At 39.9% G+C, this 21,653-nt stretch overlaps 4 protein-coding genes and 1 pseudogene across 6 annotated transcripts in view; 1 reads left to right on the top strand and 4 right to left on the bottom strand.

Moving 5' to 3' along the window:
- The window catches only part of LOC115666822 (actin-related protein 2/3 complex subunit 5A), a 63,638-nt gene that overhangs the window by 11,999 nt on the left and 29,986 nt on the right, over positions 1-21,653 (bottom strand). The gene's annotated exons all lie outside the window — the stretch shown is intronic.
- Positions 3,761-10,361, top strand: LOC115684441 (uncharacterized). Of its 3 annotated transcripts, none has more exons than XM_030609174.2 (6): positions 3,761-3,892; positions 4,405-4,878; positions 6,466-6,773; positions 6,852-6,905; positions 9,047-9,450; positions 9,838-10,361. In XM_030609174.2, exons 2-6 carry the CDS (start codon positions 4,442-4,444, stop codon positions 10,123-10,125), a joined length of 1,491 nt encoding a protein of 496 aa, XP_030465034.1. In that variant the 5' UTR covers positions 3,761-3,892; positions 4,405-4,441; the 3' UTR covers positions 10,126-10,361. The 3 variants fall into 3 exon arrangements, with proteins under 3 accessions (XP_030465034.1, XP_030465035.1, XP_030465033.1); XM_030609175.2 differs by having other exon boundaries at positions 9,044-9,450; positions 9,868-10,361; XM_030609173.2 differs by having other exon boundaries at positions 9,044-9,450.
- On the bottom strand, positions 10,815-12,005 carry LOC115684476 (uncharacterized). The gene is made up of 4 exons (XM_030609216.2): positions 11,891-12,005; positions 11,518-11,638; positions 11,385-11,445; positions 10,815-11,187 (listed from the first exon to the last, which is right to left on the bottom strand). Exons 1-4 carry the CDS (start codon positions 11,919-11,921, stop codon positions 10,882-10,884), a joined length of 519 nt encoding a protein of 172 aa, XP_030465076.1. The 5' UTR covers positions 11,922-12,005; the 3' UTR covers positions 10,815-10,881.
- Positions 13,511-17,091, bottom strand: LOC115684455 (plasma membrane ATPase 1-like; annotated as a pseudogene).
- LOC115684456 (ethylene-responsive transcription factor 1-like) lies at positions 18,830-19,504 on the bottom strand. The gene has a single exon (XM_030609195.2). The coding sequence runs from the start codon at positions 19,502-19,504 to the stop codon at positions 18,830-18,832; it is 675 nt and encodes a 224-aa protein (XP_030465055.2).

Here is a 21,653-nt window from a genome sequence, read left to right as displayed (position 1 = left end):
TTTGCACTTTTATAAGACCAGACGCTTGAATTATCGACAAAAATTCAGGTGTCAACAACAAAATAAACCTTCCATATTCCGAAACATCAGACTTCTAAATTGAATGACGTGTTAATAACGGGAGACCAAAATCTACTTAAGACTTTATTCTCACCTTCGCTCTAGTGATGCCTCATAGTTAGAGGTGGCAACACGCGTTTAAGACCCATTTAACCCATATTTGATGATGCGAGTTGTAAATGGGTTGTCTTAAGTTTCAAAAACCGGCTTAAGTGGGTCATAAATAGGTTGTCTAACGACTTAATGGGTTTTAAATGGGTTGATAACTAACCCATATAAGGTGGAGTTGAAGATGTCAAGCCAATTTTTATATTTTTTCTTTTTTCTTATAATATTTTTTCTTTTTTTTGTTTCTTTTTCTTTCTTGTTTTTTTTTTTACAAAGTCCGGCAAGGGTCCTGTCCCTTGCCCAGTGGCCGGCGCTCGACGTAGAAGAAGAAAAAGGAAAAGAGAAAAGAAAATAAAAATACAAAAAAATTCATTTCTTTAAATTATAAAAATTGTCCATTAGATTTGTATTGCATGGAAGTACTTAAGCAATATAATTTTTTTTTAAAAATCATAAGAAACAAGTTCTAAATTGAGTTAAATACGAAAGTATTTTCGCAATATAGATAGAGGTCGTGTATGAGTCTATAAATTTACATTACGAATAGATGGGTCAGAAACGGATAAATTGATCAATTTGGGTTGGACCATTTATAACACGACCTATCCATTTGGTCTATACTTGTAGTGTGACCATCTAGAAGCAAAGAACTTATTGACATCCGTGTTTGAAAACTGCAAAGAGATACAATGTTCAAGTGCAGGCTTGCTATTAAAGCAAGAATTGAGTCTCTAGACATGGAGATGCTTTGGAAGGTACATATACCTGTCTTTATAGAAACTAGAACGACATCTCCTGCCAACCTTCACCCAACCGATGAGATTTGACAAGATATAGGCACAAATTGTTCATCTCCATTGCCTCCTAACTTGAAACATCATTTTCCATCACTTACATCCCCTTCTTCGTAACGCTCGTGAGTTAACGTGACGTAGCTACGTAGCAGGAAAAAAACAATCTCAACACAACATAAAACTCGACAACTAATGCTACATCCAATACTTGATCACATAATTATCTCTATCATCAAAATGTCCTAATCCAGTTAGGTATTTTGTCAAAAGGGCCTTTGAGAGAAAACACTAATAGAGAAAAGCAAAAAAAATTCTCTCGTACAATGTTTCAACTGAAGCCCGCATCGCCTATTATAGCCATTGAATTGGGTCAACATCAAATTGTTCATGGCCCTAGTGGTTGAACAATGCATTGAACAAATTGACAAGTTCTTTAGATGTCGATACCTAAATTTTTCGTAATGAATTATTAGGCGGACACAAACGGTTGCTAAAAATGAGCCCGGCCCTCTTTCTTTCTCTCTCGGTAGCTATAGACGGGAAAGGGCCGCGCGAGAGTCAAAAGAGGAAATGACCGAAGCAGCCAAAAGGAGCTCAACGTCCATCAAATAAGTGATAACGAGAAAAAAATTTGTTAAAAAAAATAAGAGAATTAATTGCCCCAGCTTTATTTTGGATCAAATACTACTAACCCCAATTTAGCTAGAAGATTGCTTTTAGAATCATCTTATTAACCTATCGTTCATTCAACATAAAATTTTGTATCTTGAAAATTGAACATTTTCATGAAAATTAAAAACATACCCGAATGCATACCTCATTGGCCAATTAGACAACTAGATTTTGGCAAAAATGAAAAAAAATAAAATTGGACAATTGGATTATAAGGTAGGTAAAAAACTGTAATCCATGTACTCTTTGCCTCAACAAGCATGTTCAGCACTAATCAAGAAAGAAATCTCGAAATTTCAAAAGAGAGAAAGGAATTAACTTCATGACATTATACCTACCACCATTGCCTTTACCGTGGAGGATTTCATTCCCCCCAAAACACACTCCATTCATTTTCGCTTAACTAAGATAGACCTAACATAGAATTATTTTCCGAATTAGACTCGCCCATATTAAGCAAATCCCGTCCCCATATAGTAGTAGTAGTAATAATAATCTGGGCTGTTTTTTTTTCCGATATGGCAATGGATATGATCGATTTAAAATGAAAAAGGAGAAGAGAATTAATGGCACCAGCTAACTTTAATTAGGCTAAAGTACTTACCAACCTCAGTTTGGGTTTGGAAGATTTGTAGTATTTGGCCAACCCTACGGTCTTCACTTTAACTTGATACTAGAAAATTTTGTTTGGTACGAGAGAATTGTCGCTTGCTCTTTCTCACTCTTCACTTGGTTCTCAGCGATTCTTGGCATTAGAAGGTTTGTCAATGGCCCCCTTCTCTCTCTCTCTATGATTTAGTTAATTGCATGTGTTTTACATCTTGAAGAGTGGCGATGAAGTTGACCCGAGCTAAAAATTCGATCTTTTTTTCAAATTGTTAAACAAAGAGCTTCGGATCAATGCATCAACGTCCCCAGAACCCTTAGGAAGAACTACCGTTTCCAAGTATTTTTATGATAATTTGAAGTTTTTCATCCACTCTTTTCCCGATTTTTCTAAGTGAACTAGGGCTTAAACGACACCGGCATCGCGTATTTGGTGAACCTTATTAAGTTTATGAAAAGGATTGGTCACATCGTCTGTTTTTATTATATCCGAGTAAATGAAATCAGATTGTGATTGGAGTCTCTTTTGCACGAGTCATGAAGAGCAGTGAAGTTGAAGCAGTGGAGATAATAATGTAGCACATATATTTCTCCACTATTTATGGAGATTACAATCAGATTAGGGGTTATAGCATCACCTAAAGAACGACTATGTTAGTGTAAATAGACCACGCAACAATCGTAGTCATTGCACCCAAAACCATATTTGAGTTTGCTACGACTATTGCCCTGGCGGCCACGAAGCCGATTTGTAAGCAGGTGGTCACAGGTACAACTTCTTGGTCTATCCTCGATCTCAAAAAGCTTAGGTTACTTCAAATTATGGGTCCGAAACTTAGGTGTGACCATACGGGGAAAGTGTGTAACTTTTATAGCATCCATACAGTAGCCGTTAATGGAATTAAGCATAATCTCTTTTAGGACATCCGCTTTCTTATGATTTAAACGTAATTTATTGCGAGACAAAATGCCCAATTACGTAGAGAATGGGGCAATTTCTTGTCCGAGAGCGACCTCGAGATCTATACTCAGCCATCTTGTAACTGAAGCACGCACACCAGGAAAAAAAAAGGACAGTAAATCAGTCGAGTCGAAAATACCGACACCGTCGGGTCGCCGCGCGAAAAAAACGAAGTAAATCGCGAAGAAATTGGCAAAATGAACGGAGGGGTCCCCACAACAAATTAAATCCCAAATGCTTGAGCAGCAAGTAAAGTAAAAAAAAAAAAAAAAGACAGTTTTGAAAGTACAAAAAAAAGAGAGAAATGCGGAATAAATCACTTAAAAAAAAAATTCTAAAATCCGCTCCAAAATCCTGGTCGTCCGTACCGCAGCCGATGATGCTATCCCCCCCTCGCCCGCTCGCGCGCTCCCATCCACGGCAACATCTCCTGGCCAACCAAATTCGGCCACGTGGAACCCGGCCTCAACACCGCTTTTTCTAATATATAAAAAAAAAGTAATTTTTGCCGCACCGCCAACGGGAGAGCGCGACGCCCCTTTTGACTTCCTCTCTCTTCCTGCCGCTGGCTGCTGGCTGCTGCTGCTTTGGCTACGTCGTTGAATGCTGACGAACCGTGCGATCCTCGGAGCTCATCCAGCAGCGCGCCCCCGCCGCCCCGATTCGAAGGAGACGGCCATGGCTAGCCCCAGTATACTCCCTCCCCTCCCCTCCCCTCCCTTCTCTCGCTCCGTTCTAGGGTTTCGGTCTTCTTGATTTGCTTCCCGTTTTTTGGTTTTCTCGGGGTGGGGTTTCCTTGCGGGACCCGGTGGTGACCCGCCGGTCCTTCTTCCCCCCCCACCGGTTCATCGCGTCGCGGTTTCTTGCCTTTCTGGGTTTTCTTCTCCGCCGGTTTTCTTGAATGCTGGAACCGTCTCCCGGCGATATCTGTTTGTGGGGGATTGATGGGCTTTTTTTCCCCCCGGGCAAGAAACGTTCCTGGGGGGGGATAATGCCTGTGAATGAGCATGAAGGTTCCATTGATTACTTTATCATATGATCAATCCAGCTTCAATGGGGTTTTCTTTGATTGTGGTAGAGGTTGTAGGACAGGGGTTTAGAACTGGCGGAGACCAGTTGCCCCCGCGTTTCTTGGTTCCCTCGAGGCTTTCTTGATTGTGTGGGGGGTTGTGTGATTCGTGATTAGATGCTGAATTGGCGCAGGCGCGAGGGAGGGATCGCCGGAGCGGCTGGCTTGATTATGGGCGAGATGGGTCCTGACCTGGAAGCTCGGGCCAAGTCGGAGGCTCCGATGGGCGGATCGGAGGCCGCGGCGAGCGTGTCGGCCGGCAAGGAGGGCGGAGCCGTTGCCCAGGATCCCGGGGCTAAGGCGATGCGCTGCTTGGGTAACCGTGAGGAGGACGGCGGCTTCGGCGCGGGGGGTTTGCGCGATGCGGAAATGCTCGATGGGGACAGGAATTCCGATGTCGACATAATTGATCGCAAGAGTCAGGCTAAGGAAGGCCCGATTGAAGGTGGCCGAGGGGATACGACTGAGAATTCTAGTTCATTTGGTGATACATCATCTGGCTTTGAGAATAATTTAGCTATGAATGATGGTGAAGTTGAGTCAGAGTTTCTTGGTGGCAATATGCTGGGATTACTTTGTCCTGGACAGAGCGAACTCTATCCAACAAGGTACTGCGTACCGAATCTTTGAAGGGTCTTGGATACTTCTTGATTATTCCGTGGGCGCTTCTTGTGATTAGATTCCCATGTTATTTGCCGTGATCCTTTGCCAGTTTTATTAAAGTGTATAGTCGTCGACTTTAGTTTTCATAGCCCTTTTGGATTTATAATTCGAACTAGACGAAGGCGCTTTATTATCATTTTCCCCTGTACTTGATTTTACGATAAACCCACATCAGTCCCGTCCCCCCTGAAACCCCAGTATATGGGCTGCATCAAGCTTGTTTGTCACTTGATGTATCTACTTTCAATGTTTCAAGCTGTTGCAGATATTTGTTTCGTGAATCTGCTACTATTGGGCTTGGGTTGGTTGACATGATAATCTTATGCAGTAATTATAGTCTAGATTAGCCACTTATAGGGTGGATGATCTCCAAGCAAGTTGGCAACATAAACTTGCGCTGGGCTTGTTTTACTCGGCTTAGATTTGAGTTCATTTGATGATAAAGGAAACTAATATTATCTGTTTGCAGTATTGGAATGGAATATATTGTCCTAGTATGTTGGTTCTATTTATTGAACTCCATATGCATCTTTGTTTCCGATAAGTTAAGATGCCGCAAAGTTCTTGCTATCTGAGAATGATCGCTTTGAAGCTTTTTGATTCCTTTAACTTGAATAATCTCTCCGTTAAGTACATTATTCTATTAGTGAAGATGCATGGCTCTTTAACTTTTATCTTGATTCATAGACTGGAAACCGAAAGTATACTGACGATAGAAGGCATGTTGGTGTCTTGTCATTGATAATCTTTGCCCTCATACCTAGATCTAGAGAAAGTCTCCCTATGGCATCCTGTAGTCCTGTCATTTGAATTGAAGAGGACTAGTTTTTGATAGGAAAAGAACTGCTTATAAAAATAGAGAAAGCTGCCTTAATGCCACTCCGAAGAAAAGGAGCTCACGTGAATCATCCTTCAAGAAAATTATGCTTTCCTTTTATATGATTATTTTAATGCTCATTAATTATATGGACGTGGCCTATGGAAGATGATTTTTCTCAACCATTTGCATACTGGTAGGTTGTTGAATAATAGACAAAAATGTGATATTTTGCATGGGGGCTCTGACCGCGTCCTGGGTTGTACACAATATCCAGAGAATGCTTCTTGGGATAATGCGTTTGTGCATTTTCTCGTTCTGTGGCTAAACTAAAAATGGTGAGGCAGTTTGTCATATCGTTTATGCTATTTTTGGGAGGAGGGGGAGAGGAAAATCAGGGGAGAAAATGCACAAAATTTTGAAATTTTCCTCGTCTCTGCATCACGATTCCCATTCTCCACCCAAACTTTCATTCCGTTAGTGTACACCGTGTGCTGATTACTTAAATGCAGGGTGAGGGATTTTTAACATTCACGGGCTGTTGGTAATTCCCTTAATTTATATGAAATAAAGGGTTAGAACGTTATCGATAGTGATATCTTACATTATTCATCCATAGAAGGAACATAGCGTGTACTGCTTCGGGTACAGTTATTTTCACTTTCAGTAATTGTCGGACTAATGCATTCGTCTTTATTCTTGTCACTCTTTCCAGGAAGAAGCTGACGGATCACTGGAGAAGGTTTATACATCCTCTTAAGTGGCGATGTAAATGGCTCGAACTGCGAATTAATGAGTTGAACTCCCAAGCACGAAAGTATGATAGGAAACTGGCAGAGTGCAACCAAAAGAAGAAATTGAATTTCTATGGACCAGAATCGCAAGATTTTAATGCAAAGTCACTTCCATTTCCCGGTCAACTCTCAAGAGAGAAAGTCATGATCAGGAGAAAAAGAAAAAGAGTTGAAGAGACACGGGATGTAGCATCATATATGTCACAGCACAACTTGTTCTCCTATTTTGGTACTACATTTAAAGCCTTTGCCACGTTTGTTTTAGTCAAATGACATAAGCTCTGATCTTTTCCTTCGGATCGTGTAGATAGAAAGTCCCGTGCGGATCATATTCCTATGGAAATTCGTCGTGGCAATCAAGGTAAGATGTTAAAGCACTTTCTTTTTTATGTCTGTTGAGTATCAAAGAAATGCAAGATATCCGGGCACTTTGGCCGTACTTTTTATTTTTGTTGGTGTAGATCATTCTTTAGAATATGAGTGATAGGTTCGTTAGCATGTTCTGACTTGGTAGCTGTAAAGCTCTGCTAATAAAAGTGGGGAAGGATATGGAAAGGTGTATATATACTTTATTTGTGCCCTTTGTAGCACATAATTGTTATTTTGGAATGATTGGCATTGCGGTGATTTTACTTTTTAACTTTTGACTTTTTATAGATTTCGCAACACATATTGACTTTGATTTGACACGAAACACTAGCCTTTCAAGCCAACAAAATATTGAAAAGTAGAAGCATATATATCTTTTAGATGCACACATGGGGAAAGTTGTTTGCAATGAAAAATACGAGCACGGTTTGCTGAGGGAAATTCATATGTAGAATAATAAGTAGCTGATAAGTTGTACCAAACAGGCCAAATTTGAGGCCGGATAACCCTTACACAGTTGATAAACTCATCTTTTCCATCTAAGGAGAAATTCAGAGCTGGTGATTTTTCTTCTGTCTAGCCTCCTCGCTTGCTCTTCATCATATAAGATGGAAATTAGGTGGTTGTGGCACGTGCTTGGATCCTTGCCTATCAAGTTCATCTATTCCCTTCTGGTGGATAGTGAATCTGTATTATCACTCAATTAGTATCCTTCTTCCCTTATTTTAGACTGAATGTTCGACTTAGCAGTTTGTTGTGATTCCTTATATCAGAACTATCGGTCTAACATGCTCCAGTAAATCATATTATATGAAACTGCTTTTCTCGAATAATTTCTGTAATTTCGATGAGGAAAGAATGCTTGGATCTCTCTTGCTTCCAACTTTTCTTTTGGGTTCAGTTACTTTGCCTTACCTACTAGTAAATGGTCTACTTTTAAGAGTCTCGTAGATGTGCTTTTATTTTCTACCAGAATATAATCTGCAGCAAATGAGGCATGTCCAAATGTAGGCAAATATTGGTAAGAGACATGGTGATAGCTTTCATGTCATTTCTCAATGGAAAAACATATGATGAAGAATGATCTCATTTTCTACAAAAGCAATTTCGGCGAACTCACAGCGAGAGTGCGTATACACAGACTCTAGGTGGTGATATGCACCAGGAGAGGATCTCAATGAAAGTGACATTAGGACTTAGGAGAGCCATGAATTTTTCTATCAAAAGAAAATGGAGGCCACAAAGATTATATGAGATGCTACTGCCTTGTACAAGAGTGTACAGGGAAAACCATATAAGCCTGGCCATTTAGCGTTGCTTACCCTGTAAGACTTATTCCCTAGGAGCTTTACTATCTAGTCATACTTCTGGAATTTGATCCTTAGCGAATGGGGAGCAACCTTAATGCGAGATCTGGGAGTGAAGCTTTTGTTGAAATATGTTACCAGTGAGTGTATTCTTATGCACTCATCATTTATCTTCATCATCATACTTAATATCCCAAAAGTAAAAAAGAAGACTCTTCTTAGAAAGATACCAGATATCTCCTCGTAGAATGCATAATTTGGAATGAGCGTTTCAATTTGTGGCATTCTAGAGATCCAAAAGCACTCAATCAATGCTTCCAATTTTCCTATATGGAAATTGTCCTCATACGTTCATGTGATCACTTTCAATAAGATTCACGTCTAATAATAAACTTAGTCAAAAAGTTCCTGATTTTAGTATGTCATGAAGTCCCTTTGTTATGATTCATTTCCCTACATGATTAGGAGAAGCGTATTCTGACTGTAGCACATTTCCAATGAGGGATGTTCTGCATTCCGTTTCATCTCACGTGGCGCACAATCCACGCTCTAGATAATGTTGTGTGTTATCTTGGTGGAAGACTTGAGTGTGTAATTTTTGCTGCTTTCAATGAATTATAGCAATGAAATTATAGTTCTAATTTAATGTTATGCTACCTATATTATGGTCTTTAATGGAGTTGCTTCACTGTAATGCCAAATTGACTTGAGGAGTTGGTGTTCGAGATAATTTGCATTAGCTTTTAGTATTGCTGTCCTCCAAAAGCTTTCTTGTTTGAGTTCTTTTTTTCTGATGAATGTTTCCCTACTGTCTTTTGGGTAGTAGGTGATACTATTGGTGATTCACTTGATTTTGGAGATGGGGCAAATTCCCTGGAGCAAATACTTGCTAAGATTGAGACAGCGAAGTCTTACATATGCAAGTTGAAAGCACGAATGGATAAGGTGTTAAGTGAAAATCCTGGAAAGTTCTCTTCAGTTAATAGGTTGTGCATGCTAACACCAAAAGATGAGTTGACCAGCTCTGATAAAAAACAAGCTTCTCATCATGGGAATGGACTTGTATCTTCTTGTAAATCTGTCTTTACAGCGTCTCTGCAAGTATCGAACCACAATGTAGATGATATACTTATGCCCGAAACTGCAAATTCAACACTCGGAGAGGCGACTCCTTTGCCCGATATCATTGAGAGCACAAATCAGACATTTAGAGGGGTTTCTCGTGATAATGTAAGTAATTATAGCTTGTGTTTGCATTAACCTGTGTGTTTGGTTCTTATTTCAAAACTCCTAATGAAAAGCCTTTAGTTTAGTCCTTTTCAATGCAGTTCTTGGATTTTCTTAATTCTCTCAAGTTATGCTGTTGATATGGGTCTGTATTTACTACATGTTTAATTAGGAGAACTAGTAATGGCAAATAGGAGGAATAAACCTTGTCAAACTGGATGTAATCCTTCTTGTATACTCTCTCTCTCTCTCTCAAATCTATCCGCCTCTTCATTATTACTTTTTTATTTTAACTTTTAAGTCGATTAGCAGAATATGATCTGTATGCTGAGTCTATTTGGTATTAGTGTTTCTGATAGAAAAGTGAAATGATTTTCTCGGCACTTTCAGACTGAGGAAGAAATTCTGATGAATGAGCAGGCAGTGGAGGAAAAATCACTAGATGTATTAGAGTTCAGAAATCAGCTCATCATGGAGAAGAAGCCCGAGGAACCATTGGAACTGCATGAAACTGAAACCGATTCTCTGTTTTCGTCTCTGAAATCTGAAACCGACTCTTTTGGAAAAGGATCTAGTTTGAAATCTCCCCCAATTTGCAAGACCTATGTACGTAGCAAACGGAGGCGGCGAAGTAGGCGGGTAGCTATGCGTCTAGGGAGCCGGAAATCCTTGGGTTAGGTGAGGCTGCAGATAGTTGTAACAGTTGGAGAAGTGTTTGTGAGAGAGGAAGGAAAGTTTATATAGTTTCTGCTTCTAAAAAGGTGAGTTGTATAGATCTGCGTATTCTAATTGTATATTCTCTGTTCATCCTCTCCCTCTTCCCCTATGGATTTTATAGTCTCTGGTGGAACTGGAAACACTTTACTGTTTATTTGGAAGATGAACATGAATCAAATAGGTCTTGTTTTTCTTTACCTGGAGTATTATGCCCTTTCTTTACGTTTTCGGGGTTCAAATGATTGATTGAAGTTATGTTTTATAATTTTTACTGTCATCGATGATTTTTTTCATGATATCTTTGAGTGGTAATTCACGAAGTGAGATTTGATCCTAGGATATTTCTACTTAGTCGAGCTAGCGATATTTAATCTTCGAATTGTCGAAATGTTGCTGCATAATTTCTTTTACACGCACTGTGGAGAGCGAGTAGAAACAAATTTGATTTCACCTGGGTTTCCTCTTGATTACACTCTTTTAAGTTGATCAGCACTTTTGAGCATTACAAATCTGAGGCTTGTGCTATTAATATCTTATGCTGTCCGTTTGAGTACATCTCTGGATATATCGGCAGGAAACGTTTGGAAAAGCAACAGTGCTTGCAGATTATGATAACCTCATTAGTGATTTATTATCGGCACATTTGAAAATGACATGAGAAAAAATTCCAATCAATAACTTGTCTTGTTTATTTAGTCACACATGCATTCGAAGTCCTTAATTTTGCGACTCTGGGGAGGCTATATTCTTGAGTAAAATTCTTCGAGACAGCTTAACGGAGATGAGGGCTAAAACAGTGGCCGATGGCACGAAAACAACATCGGGGATGGCCTTTATAACCTTCAGCTGTGGCACATTCTCTCCGGCCCTCTTGGCCGCCATAGCCACAGGTGGCGTTAGTACTCCGCTGAGGACTGTGTAGTCATCGAGCTTATTGAGATTGACGTTCTTTGTCATGAAATTTACAAAGACCTTCTTTCTCTTTGTCTCCTTGGTTGCTTCTTTCCACTCTTTAAAGCATTCCTGCATGATGTTTCGCATACATCAGAAGCCTAAACCAGCAGCCTTTTGACCTGTCTGATGTACAGTTTGAAAGGCTAAAAGGATGAACAGAAATCTAGTGAACATTGAAAGGGGTCAAACGAATGGACAATCAAGGCATGCTTATTCATAAATGATGTATGTCATGAACACGTAACTCTCTCCCGACAATTCCATACCTCTACTTTGATTAGCGACGGAACGTCCAAATGCTTGCCAGGCAATGCCGAATTGAAAGTGCTGCATAGGTTTGATATTTTGAGCTCCTGCATGACTATTTCAATTGTTTCTACATAGAGAAGATGACCTTACTTAAAAATGTCGAGAACAGCAATGTGGAATTCCTCAAAGTTTGTGATATCCTTATCTACGAATTGCTTATAAAGCGTTCCCATCAGAAATCCAACCATCTGCGTCGACGGCGTCGGCCCTCCTATGAAGAAATATAGAAAAGAGAAAAGCTCAAGGGTAATCTCGAATCATTTCTTCTTAAAAGCACCTGTGAAATCTTGTCTAGAATCGAGTTGTGATGGTAAGATGTGAAGAGCAGAATATAATAGAGTACACACAATAAGAAAGAATTAAGTTTCGAAAAGTAGTGATTAATGAAAGAGGACATGAAAGTTATGGTTCGAAAAGTCATAATCAATGAAGATCTGTCCATCAATGGAACAAGATCACTTACCTTTCCCCAAGAAGCTCATGAACATCCCCATTATTGCAGAATACCTTGGACATGGCGAGGATTTGTGGACATTGGTATATATTAGAAAAGAACAATGGGATGGCTTGTTGTTTTCCTCGATGACTTTAAGCAAAGTATCCTTTTTTCAGAGTCCCAATCTCCAAGTATGCTGTGAGAGAGAGAGAGAGAGAGAGAGAGAGAGAGAGAGAGAGAGAGAGAGAGAGAGAGAGAGAGAGAGAGAGAGAGAGAGAGAGAGAGAGAGAGAGAGAGAGAGAGAGAGAGAGAGAGAGAGAGGCTTCTCATATGTCCATCTTCTGATTCTTGACTTGAAACTTCCTTTCCATTGTGCGTGAGAGAGAAAGAGGATTGTGTCACGGGCTGGCAGATCCTTCGCTAGGAAATGGCCCGTGCGGCGCCTGGTAAGCCGAGAACACTAGGCCAACCTTACTTCTATAGATGTTTTTAAGAACAATACAGTGAGTAACATTCTCGTATCGGATAGTACAATGCCCAACTTAGCTCAGACATCCACTCTCTCGAGCAACACACGCAGAACACTTTAGGCACAACAACTGATTTCGGCTTACCATGGCCTCATCAGGAGAGCGGCATTAACTCCCTGATCAGTTTGTGCACAGGAGGCCAACCCGCCTTCAAAGCTCGTAATAGTATATTCATTTTTACCTAAAACTCCCAACACAAAGCCTTGACGCCACTCTCGCGAACCAGTTGTATCATCCTCTCTCATCACTCACTCTTCACTCCGATGCCACCAAGCTCCACTCACAAGGGCACGAGATAGGACAATCACGGTATGTGACAATTGCATAACTGCTAAAATTACAGTCAAAACATTATTTCCAATGTAGAGATGTCTTGTTTCTCGCTCTCGAATTTCCGACAGTACTGCAACGACCAGTAATGATTCAGGCAATGCTAGAGTTTGACTGTGCAACTCAGATTTCGTTTTTAAGTCTATTAGGGTAGAAACTTTCTCATTCATAATATCATTTAACGAGCACACGGCTGAAGATTCATTGTTAGTGGCTATTGTTTCTCTGGACGAGTCTTCGGTCATTGTCACAGGTTGAATATTTTTTCGTCGGCTATGCTAATGCACGTTATCAACTGTTGCCAGGAGTCATGTATATTCTCTCTTTCCTCTCACATACGCACAAGCGGCACAACTTCCATGTTCGCTTGCATAAGAATGATGATGCCTTGAACCGTGAAAAGCAAGAAATCACATGATGCATACTCGCCAAAATGTCCTCCGAGCATGTAAAATTTTGTTCATTCTAGACGCGGTTAAAGCAGTATTTTCGCCACACTTTTTAAACTAGAGTTCTTGTCTCCTAGCTGCATCCAGTTTAGTCGGGACTTCCAATGCAAGAATGATTCTTCACATTCCTGCAGATTCCATGGTTTACCTCTGCGCCATAAACTCGGATTGCATATCATAGGATTTTGCAGAAAAGACCTCCTGTTGCAACTTGCAAGGTAGATTTTGCACTGAAGGACCTGCTAAGCAAGCCAATTAGAAGTGCACCTTGAATTTCCTGAGAGCAACTTTAACATTAGCCTATGTTGAACAAATACACAGGCGAAGATTAAATTTAACTAGCTATTATTCTCCTGACGATTCATTTGACCGATGTTGCAGGTTGAATCGGGAGCGAATCTATACTTGAAATCCCCTATCATGCCCTTAAGCCGATTGGAAACATCTTGGTCCGACAAATTAAAGTGGTGCTGGTTAAGGTCCCTAACATCGAAACTTCTCTGCAAGAATACGACACGCTGAGAGAACAAGAAAGAGTAAAACAACCATATCTCTCTCGAGAGTACAGTACACTCATATGAATCTGTTACGTGGATTCAATGTCCAAGATACGAGGAAAAATATACACATATTAGAGGGAGTGTTGTGTTCCCAGTCGTGTCAGCTCTTAGGTTTTTGCAGATTTTGTCGATACTACACCAGAGTGCCGAAAAGTGTCTGTGAAATTCTGTAATTGGTAAGAAGAGCTCACTTATCTTTCATGAAATTAATACCAATACTTAGCAGGCAATTACCTCGAAGAAATTAGTTTCGTAAGCTTCCCAGAAGAAAATGACTCTGGTCAGACCCAAGCATCCACCAAGGAAGATCCTGGTTGCGAAAATTTCGTTTAGTTTCCAGCTATCAGGCCTTGGACAAGGCTTGACTCTGTCTTTCGATATCGTCATGATGGTACCTGTCGAGCCATCGACATTAATGCAAAAACAAGCTGACACAAACCATCTCACTCACAAACCTGAGCAAAAACAGTCGGGAACAAGAATACCAAAACTCACCATCATTAAGAATAGCAATCACAAGAACCGTGAAAGGTGGGAAGTCAAATTTCCAGAAAACCGTAAGCAACGTAAACCCGAGCTGCGACATAACAGTCATATTGATACTGGATTGACCCACAAAAATGTGTAATGAACTTCCAAGAACATCAAGGGAAAGTAAAGAATCTTACCACTATACGTGTGATGACGGATGCAGCATATATATGGAGCAAGATTTAAGAAATGAACGTCAATTCTTCTGAACCTCAAGTCCTCCCATATGTGTACTTGATTCTCAAGCATGTTTTAATTTGCAACAATATAATGTACCGTATAATTTTTCATTCTTTGGAAAATAGCACGACTTGTCAAGATGGCGCTGATGATCACACTCAAGCCAGGCTCTGTGAGCACTATATCAGAAGCACTTCAGGCAGCATCCGTGGACTCAGCCACAGCAATCCCAATATCGGCTTTCTTTAAGGCAGGTGCGTCATTCACACCATTGCCAGTCATCCCGCAAATGTGCTTTCGTGCCTGCAGTCTCTTCACTATCTCATACTTGTGTTCTGAAGGTAGGATTGAGTAAAGAAAATATGAATGATAGGGGGTCCAATGAAGATCAGATAGGATAATCAACAGGGCATACCGGGGAACATGCCAGCAAAACCATCAGCATTCTTGATGAGTTCAACGATTGAGAGAGCTGCAACCGCCTCATCCTTACTATTCCCAAGGAGAGATGAGGAAGGGTACATGTTGGACCCCCATTCCAAGTTGCCTTCCCGTTTCTTTAGCAATTGCGAGTTGGTCACCTGAAATGTGAACAGAGTTGAAGTAACAATATTTATCTCATTAATTTTCCAGACCTCTAAATGAAAATCCACCAATACATTCAATTCTCATAAGCTTATGTGGCTGTCGTGTGATACCTGTTATCATCTTAACACTCATGCCAAGGTCTAGAATTACTTCATTACGAAAGGTATTTTAAAATTGCCTTCCAGGGCAAAGAAACAGCTAGTGAGACAGATTGATCACCCGGCAGGCTACGGCCAGTGATCTCAGTCCACGTTCTGCATACTTCTCGATTATGGCATGTACCTTCTTCACAATTTCCGGTTTTTTGTGTGCCAATCTACTCAAAAATATGACCACCAAGTGTTTGTAGACACGAATTGCAAGTTTCTCATCTCATTGTTGGCTCTTAACTAACGACTTCACTAATCTCTTACTTGTTCCGGTGCGCCTTTGCTCACACGATGCATCTTCCCAGCACTATCAATGCATGTGAGCGCGGTCCTTTTGTTGGTAGGGTTAAACGGAAGAAAGTGAACTTCTTGGACTCCTGATCGTGCCTAACATGAAGAAGCGACACAAAACATACAAAACTTCAGGCGATTCGCAGTAATAAGATATAAGAAGCAGCATTTCTTCAACAACAGCTGTAGACAAATCCTATGTAGAGATTCAAAGATACCTCCTAAGGGTCTGCCAACATGTTAACTATTGCTGAATCGATGGCGTCTTGGTTCTCCAATCGAGAAGCTCTTGCTGCGAGGACAACCATATCCTTGTCGGCATCCTTAACGAAAATCTGCAATACTTTGACTTGTTCAAGTAATCCACTTTTTCAATGTAAGAAGAACCTTGAAGTGCATCATCTGCTAGTTGCTTAGAATTCTTTCTTTTTATCTTGACCTGTAATCGGGCATTGGGCTTGGTTGCATTGAATATTTTATAAACTGGGTAGGCTTTATACAGACTTTGAGTTCCCTCTGGATATAAAAAAAAGCGGTATAACCATGTTCTATTGCCTTTTGCAGACTAAGGAAAGACAATTAGTTAGGCCTATGAGATTTCTCATGTTGTTAAAATGCCTGAGCAAAAGGGCAGTCATATAGGTTTCCAGGATAAGCTTATTTGTTTTATGACTTTGCCACAACATTTGTCTGTCTTTTTTTTTTGTAGTAACAACTTATTGATCAGTTGTGGACCTGTCCTTAAGGATGAATCATAAAGACCATTCCAAAAGGACTAGATATCAGAAAAAAGTAAGATGAATCAACATTGATAAGGTCACCACTCAAAATACTGCAAAAAATTACCTGGTCGATTTTCAGAGGATCCCCCTCAAGCAAGCGTGCATTGGCAGGAATGATGTCGCCTAGTTTTATACTAATTATGTCCCCAGGAACTAACACTGAAGCTCCTTCCTCGCTCCATTTCCCATTCCGTAGGACCTGAAAAGAGCAGCAAAACAGTTGGAACAAGCCCTTTGGTCGGTGGGTGACATCTTCTTATTAGAGACAGCGGTGTCAATTGTGGTTTTATCAGAGATAGACGAAGAGACCTCGGCTTTCGGGGCCAACTTTGCCATTAGAGCTGCGGCTGTGTTACCAGCATTGTTTTCTTCAATGAAGCTGAGGGTGGAATTGATAATGAGCAGGATCAATATGCCGGCAAAGCCCTGATATTCCCCGCTCTTATGCTGCATAACGAATTTCTAAGAGGTTGTTCCACAGTTTCATTTCAATCATGTTGCTAAAAACAAGTGATGATGTTGTACTCCTAAGACTAATTTGAACAAACCTGCTTGGGATTTCTTAACTGAAAATACAAAAATGCCACTGCAACAAGAGAAACTTTGTAAGCACTCGGTGTCTAAATATACAAGCACCCCAGTAACAAAAATAGACGTAAATCAGCATAACATTACATAGAGTTTTAAACCTTCACGTAGCTACCACTCTTTGAACTTTGAAGTCCTCACGAAAAACATATGAATGTTATGTTCTGCAGATTCATATATGTATATAGACACACAGCACAAATCCAACAAAGAACCGGTCGACGTCGATCCGATATGGCAAAGTAGACATTGTTCAAAGAGATTCAATGCTCTTCTTTGAGAGAGATAAGGCAAAACATGGCCATATGTTCTACAGACTGTCTATTTCTTGCTTGTAAATCTCTTTCGTAAGAATCGACCAAGAGATAAAACTGTGCTTTTGGTTATATAGTTGAAGATCAAATTTAAACTTAGGAGCCTCCGTCCAGGTAATATGTGATTACAAGTTTCACATTTGAAGATATATGCCAACCATATATCGACGAGCGTCCCTCTGGTGCTTGTCGAGCTCGTGTAGCAAGGAAATGTTCAATTTAAGTAATATTTACTTTCATATATCACGAGAAAAGTCGGTATATAAAACTTTGCGATATTTTCATCATTTTGCTTTGCTTAACAAGTAATTTGGAGACACTTTTTGAAATATCTATTTCAATTTGGGCATCATGCACTGATTTTTATGCTCTTGTTCTTTTCTCTTATGAGAATGAATTGTTGAGGATCTTGTGTTGAATGTTTATGTCATTCCTTTTGGTCGAAATTATTAATTAGTATTTTTTAAAAGTGGATCAGCAAATAGAAATTTCTGTCTTGTGAAAAAGAGCATGTTTGAGACAAATGGTTGTGTTAGCACTAAAAATATTGGGAGACGAAATATATTCTCCATGTACCTTGTATCGTTCATCTTTTAGAAAAGATCAAGGAAAGAAATGTAGGGCCATGTTATATTCTATATTAGCAAAAAAGAATTATATATTCATATTTCGAGATGAACGTTCAAACATTAGATAAACCTTCGATCCGCCAAGATTTGACATAGAAGTATCTATAAAAGTAAGAATTTCGACTGTCGTAACGTGATTCAAGGTCTTGATCGAGCGAACGTAACGTGATTCAAGGTCTTGATCGAGCGAACCAAACGACGATAGTGTTACATAAGTTGATAAACCATCATTCGCTTAGCACTACTAAAAGCAAAATAATGGCAATAACTTGTCCACAAGTACACAAAATAATGACTCTTTACGGTTTGGAGTTTGGAGGGCGTGTCTAGATAGGGTTATTGTTTTTGCTTTTTACGTAGTCTAAATTGCTCAACAGATACACTTTGACTCTTTACAATATAATATTGACATGTAATTTTTTGGATAATCTTTCAAAATTTAATTAGTATTTTAAATTTTGATGAGACAGAAATTGTTTTTTGATGTTTTCCTTGGTCCTGTACAAAATAGGTTAGGACAGTAATAGTCTGCTTGCAAAAGATATGGAGGGGGACAATAATGGGAGGTGTGGTAAAAAAAATATAATAAAATTAGAAACTTTTGTTTTTGGAAAAGTTTGAAATTTTGTTTTATTTTCTTTTTCCCCACCTCGCAAAATGTTTGTTCCCAATGCCCATCTTCTCCAACACATTTCTTTCTCATATAAATGATTATCTGAGGTGGCGACTCAAAGCAGTATAAGTGCAAAGTTTTCAGTGCGAAAGCATGGAAAATTACAGAAAATTCGACTAACCCCCCGTCGGAATTTCTTCTAATTAGTTTTTGTCCCCTAATAAAGAAAGAAAAATTAATAAAATCAGACATAAATGAATTTTTCGTATGTTCCTTTTTCTTGGTTGAAGAAATCATTAGTATTCCGTTGCCAAATCTCCAGAGAAAGAACATACATATCATATCATTTATATACTTGACGCATGTTCATTACACAATGACTAGAAATCATCACCGCAAAACCTTTCGATTTCGTCCATTTCAAGTCCCACTCTATTGGAACGACAGGACATAGCCATAAAGCTCGTCGGGGTCGGGGCCGCCGGCCGAGCCGGTTAAGCCCTCCTTTCTCCACTTCGGATCCGGCGAGCCGGTCTCGGCCTTGGGTGAGCGGTGCCGCTTCCGAGTGACCCTCACCGGATCCACCTCGTCGCAGCCGATCAGGTGAGGGAAATTCAGCCTGGCCTTGGCTCCGCGCATCGCGAACGCGGCCCGGTCATAAGCCAAAGCAGCCCCCTGCGGCGTCTGGTAAGTCCCGAGCCACCTCCTCGCGCCGTTCTTCTTCGGGTCCCGAATCTCCGCCGCATACTTCCCCCAGGGCCGTCTCCTCACTCCCCGATAGTGATACCCACCGGGCAGCACCTCGTTCGGTTTGACGTCTCCGTAATCCACGACCGATTGCTCGTTCGACGAGCTGGGCGATTTGAACCCGATGGCATCTTTCGGGGGGTCGAGATAGATGTCCAAGTCGTCGTAATCATTCGCCTCGAACGACATCGTTGTCTCCGGCGACGAAGATGCGTCGAAGCTTGAATCTGGGCAATGGGGTTGAACATTTTCAGCGATTGTCGCCAGGGTTTCGAAGTCGTCGTCGTTGAGAAGATGCTGACGAATGCACTCTAAAAGAGCAGCATCTGAGTCTGATATCGTCGAACTTGCTGTGTACATGTTGATCCTGAATAGCAGAGAATAACGCGAGGATAGAGGGACTGATTAGGGTTTTGTGCGTGCAAAGCAGTTTTTGGGTGGCTAGAGTTGAAGCTTCACGGTATATATAATCGCATTTTATGGGGAGTTAACTAGAAGAAAAAAAAAAAAACTAAAGTCCATTTCTATATTGGTACTTCATCTTCTTCATCAGTATTATTATACATGTGACATGGTTGCTTTGTCCAATCATGTGGCGTGGTTAGTTCACTTGATTAAATATTGACGTGATGACCATGATGACGCATTCATCATTAATTGATCAAAAGAAAAAAAGAAGAAGCGAGTGTGAGACTATAATTCAAATCAAGACATGCTGGGTACTACGAAAAAAAATCTGGGGAAATGCTGCCACAATGCAATTGGATTACAAATTAAGTTTAGTTTACGAGATTGATTATTAAGTGATATGTCAGACTGTCCGCACATATGTAGACCGATCGTAGTAAATCTATCGCAATTGAAATCTGTAAGTGAACGACATCGGTAAACTTTAAATGAAGTGTCTAATTTGATTCCTTTATACGAAGGTGGTGGTAATCTCCATTCTGTTTGCTTCCATCTCGTGTCTCCAATATATGCATGTAATTTGACTCGTTAATTATTGTAAAATTACCGGTAAGTGTAACTCTCTCTCTATCATATTTGCACACACAACTAGGGTTTTTACCTCAGATCAAGGCTGATCTTATTTGCATATTAGCGACTAAACTATCTTGCGATGAATATTACACAAGTTAGATGGAACATCCTTCTCCCCGAAATCTATTAAGGAGAAGCAACCGAAAAGTAAAAATAAGGCGGTCATGACTCGATTCAAGGTCTTCATTGGGACTATTTGTGAAATACTGCGGAAGCTAATGGATTGTAACAGAAGTCTAACACGAGAAGAAGAATTTACCAGAGAAATCAATGAGGAGCAATAAAGACACCAAAGACTTAGGTGATTTGGCCTGGGTTTCGATATATACTCCGTGAACAGAGCCATCCACCAATGAATTTGAAGAAATACAAATTTTACAATCACTCAATTAGTCAAGTGTTTCTTAGCTCTAGATTACATTCTAAACAAAACCCATAAGTATTATCTCACGATCTCTCGCAGAGAACTCACTCAGAAAAACCATAGAGAGAAAGCCTTAATACTCTTTTTATTTGCTCTAATAGGGTAAAACCAGAATCAACCTCGTATATATATATAATATTCTTATCTAAAATAAGAAATCCCTTATAGCCGACTCATACTAAGAATCCAACTCCGAACAAAATTTTTCGTTGCTTCGTATTTGGTAAAACCAAAAGTCAGATAAACACTTTCCTCATTTAAATTATATGGTCGGGTTATGAATCGGATTTCAGTCATGAGTTCAAACTCGAGACCTCATTTAACATCAGCAACTCATTCTCGCAACTTCATACAATTATCTTGGGTTTAACACTAGTGGAGGCAAACTTGTCCTTACGTTTTTTTGGGAGAATGGTCTAGCGAACAGGACATTGAATGAATATATCACACGTTCTCCATACATAATGTTGTCAATGTGATACACACAGCTAGGTGAGGTGACGGTTAAAAGGAGTATGAAATTGTCCAACAGCATCATTTTGTCAAATTTTTGCCTCCAAGTTTGACTAAAGTCCCATGGAAATTTCTACCAACTTTTTTTTCACCTAAAAACGTGAAATTACAGAAAACGGTAATTCAGACTGCATTTCTTTTCTTTTCTTTTGTCTGTTTTTGTGGAAGAAATCATCAGTGCTCCGTTTTCAATGCTCCAGAAAGTACAACATCCGTACTCTACAAGAGATTCAATGTTCAATTTTCAAAAGTTGTTTTGACTTTAGATTTCCATTTACCTAAGTTCAAATGCGTGTCTAAGACAATGTGATGCATCCAAAAGATGGAGCAGGGTCTCTTCCTTTACTTCAATTCCATCTCCCGTATTAATCTAGCACAAGCGTCAAGAAAATTTTGCATGTAGACCGACGTAAGATAGCACTTGTATTTGAACTTAGGTAATACCTAATCGAGTTTTCTCGCATTTCACTCATCTAATAATGATTGTGTAATATGTCCGTCGTCCTACTAGCAACCTAAAATTCCTAGTGC

This window comes from Syzygium oleosum, unplaced genomic scaffold, assembly GCF_021117445.2.
Source record: "Syzygium oleosum isolate NSW1041296 unplaced genomic scaffold, Sole_v2.1 Sole_v2.14, whole genome shotgun sequence".
In the NCBI taxonomy this organism is placed as follows: domain Eukaryota; kingdom Viridiplantae; phylum Streptophyta; class Magnoliopsida; order Myrtales; family Myrtaceae; genus Syzygium; species Syzygium oleosum.
Note: the sequence above shows the minus strand (reverse complement) of the source record. Positions and strands in the feature narration are given on the sequence as shown.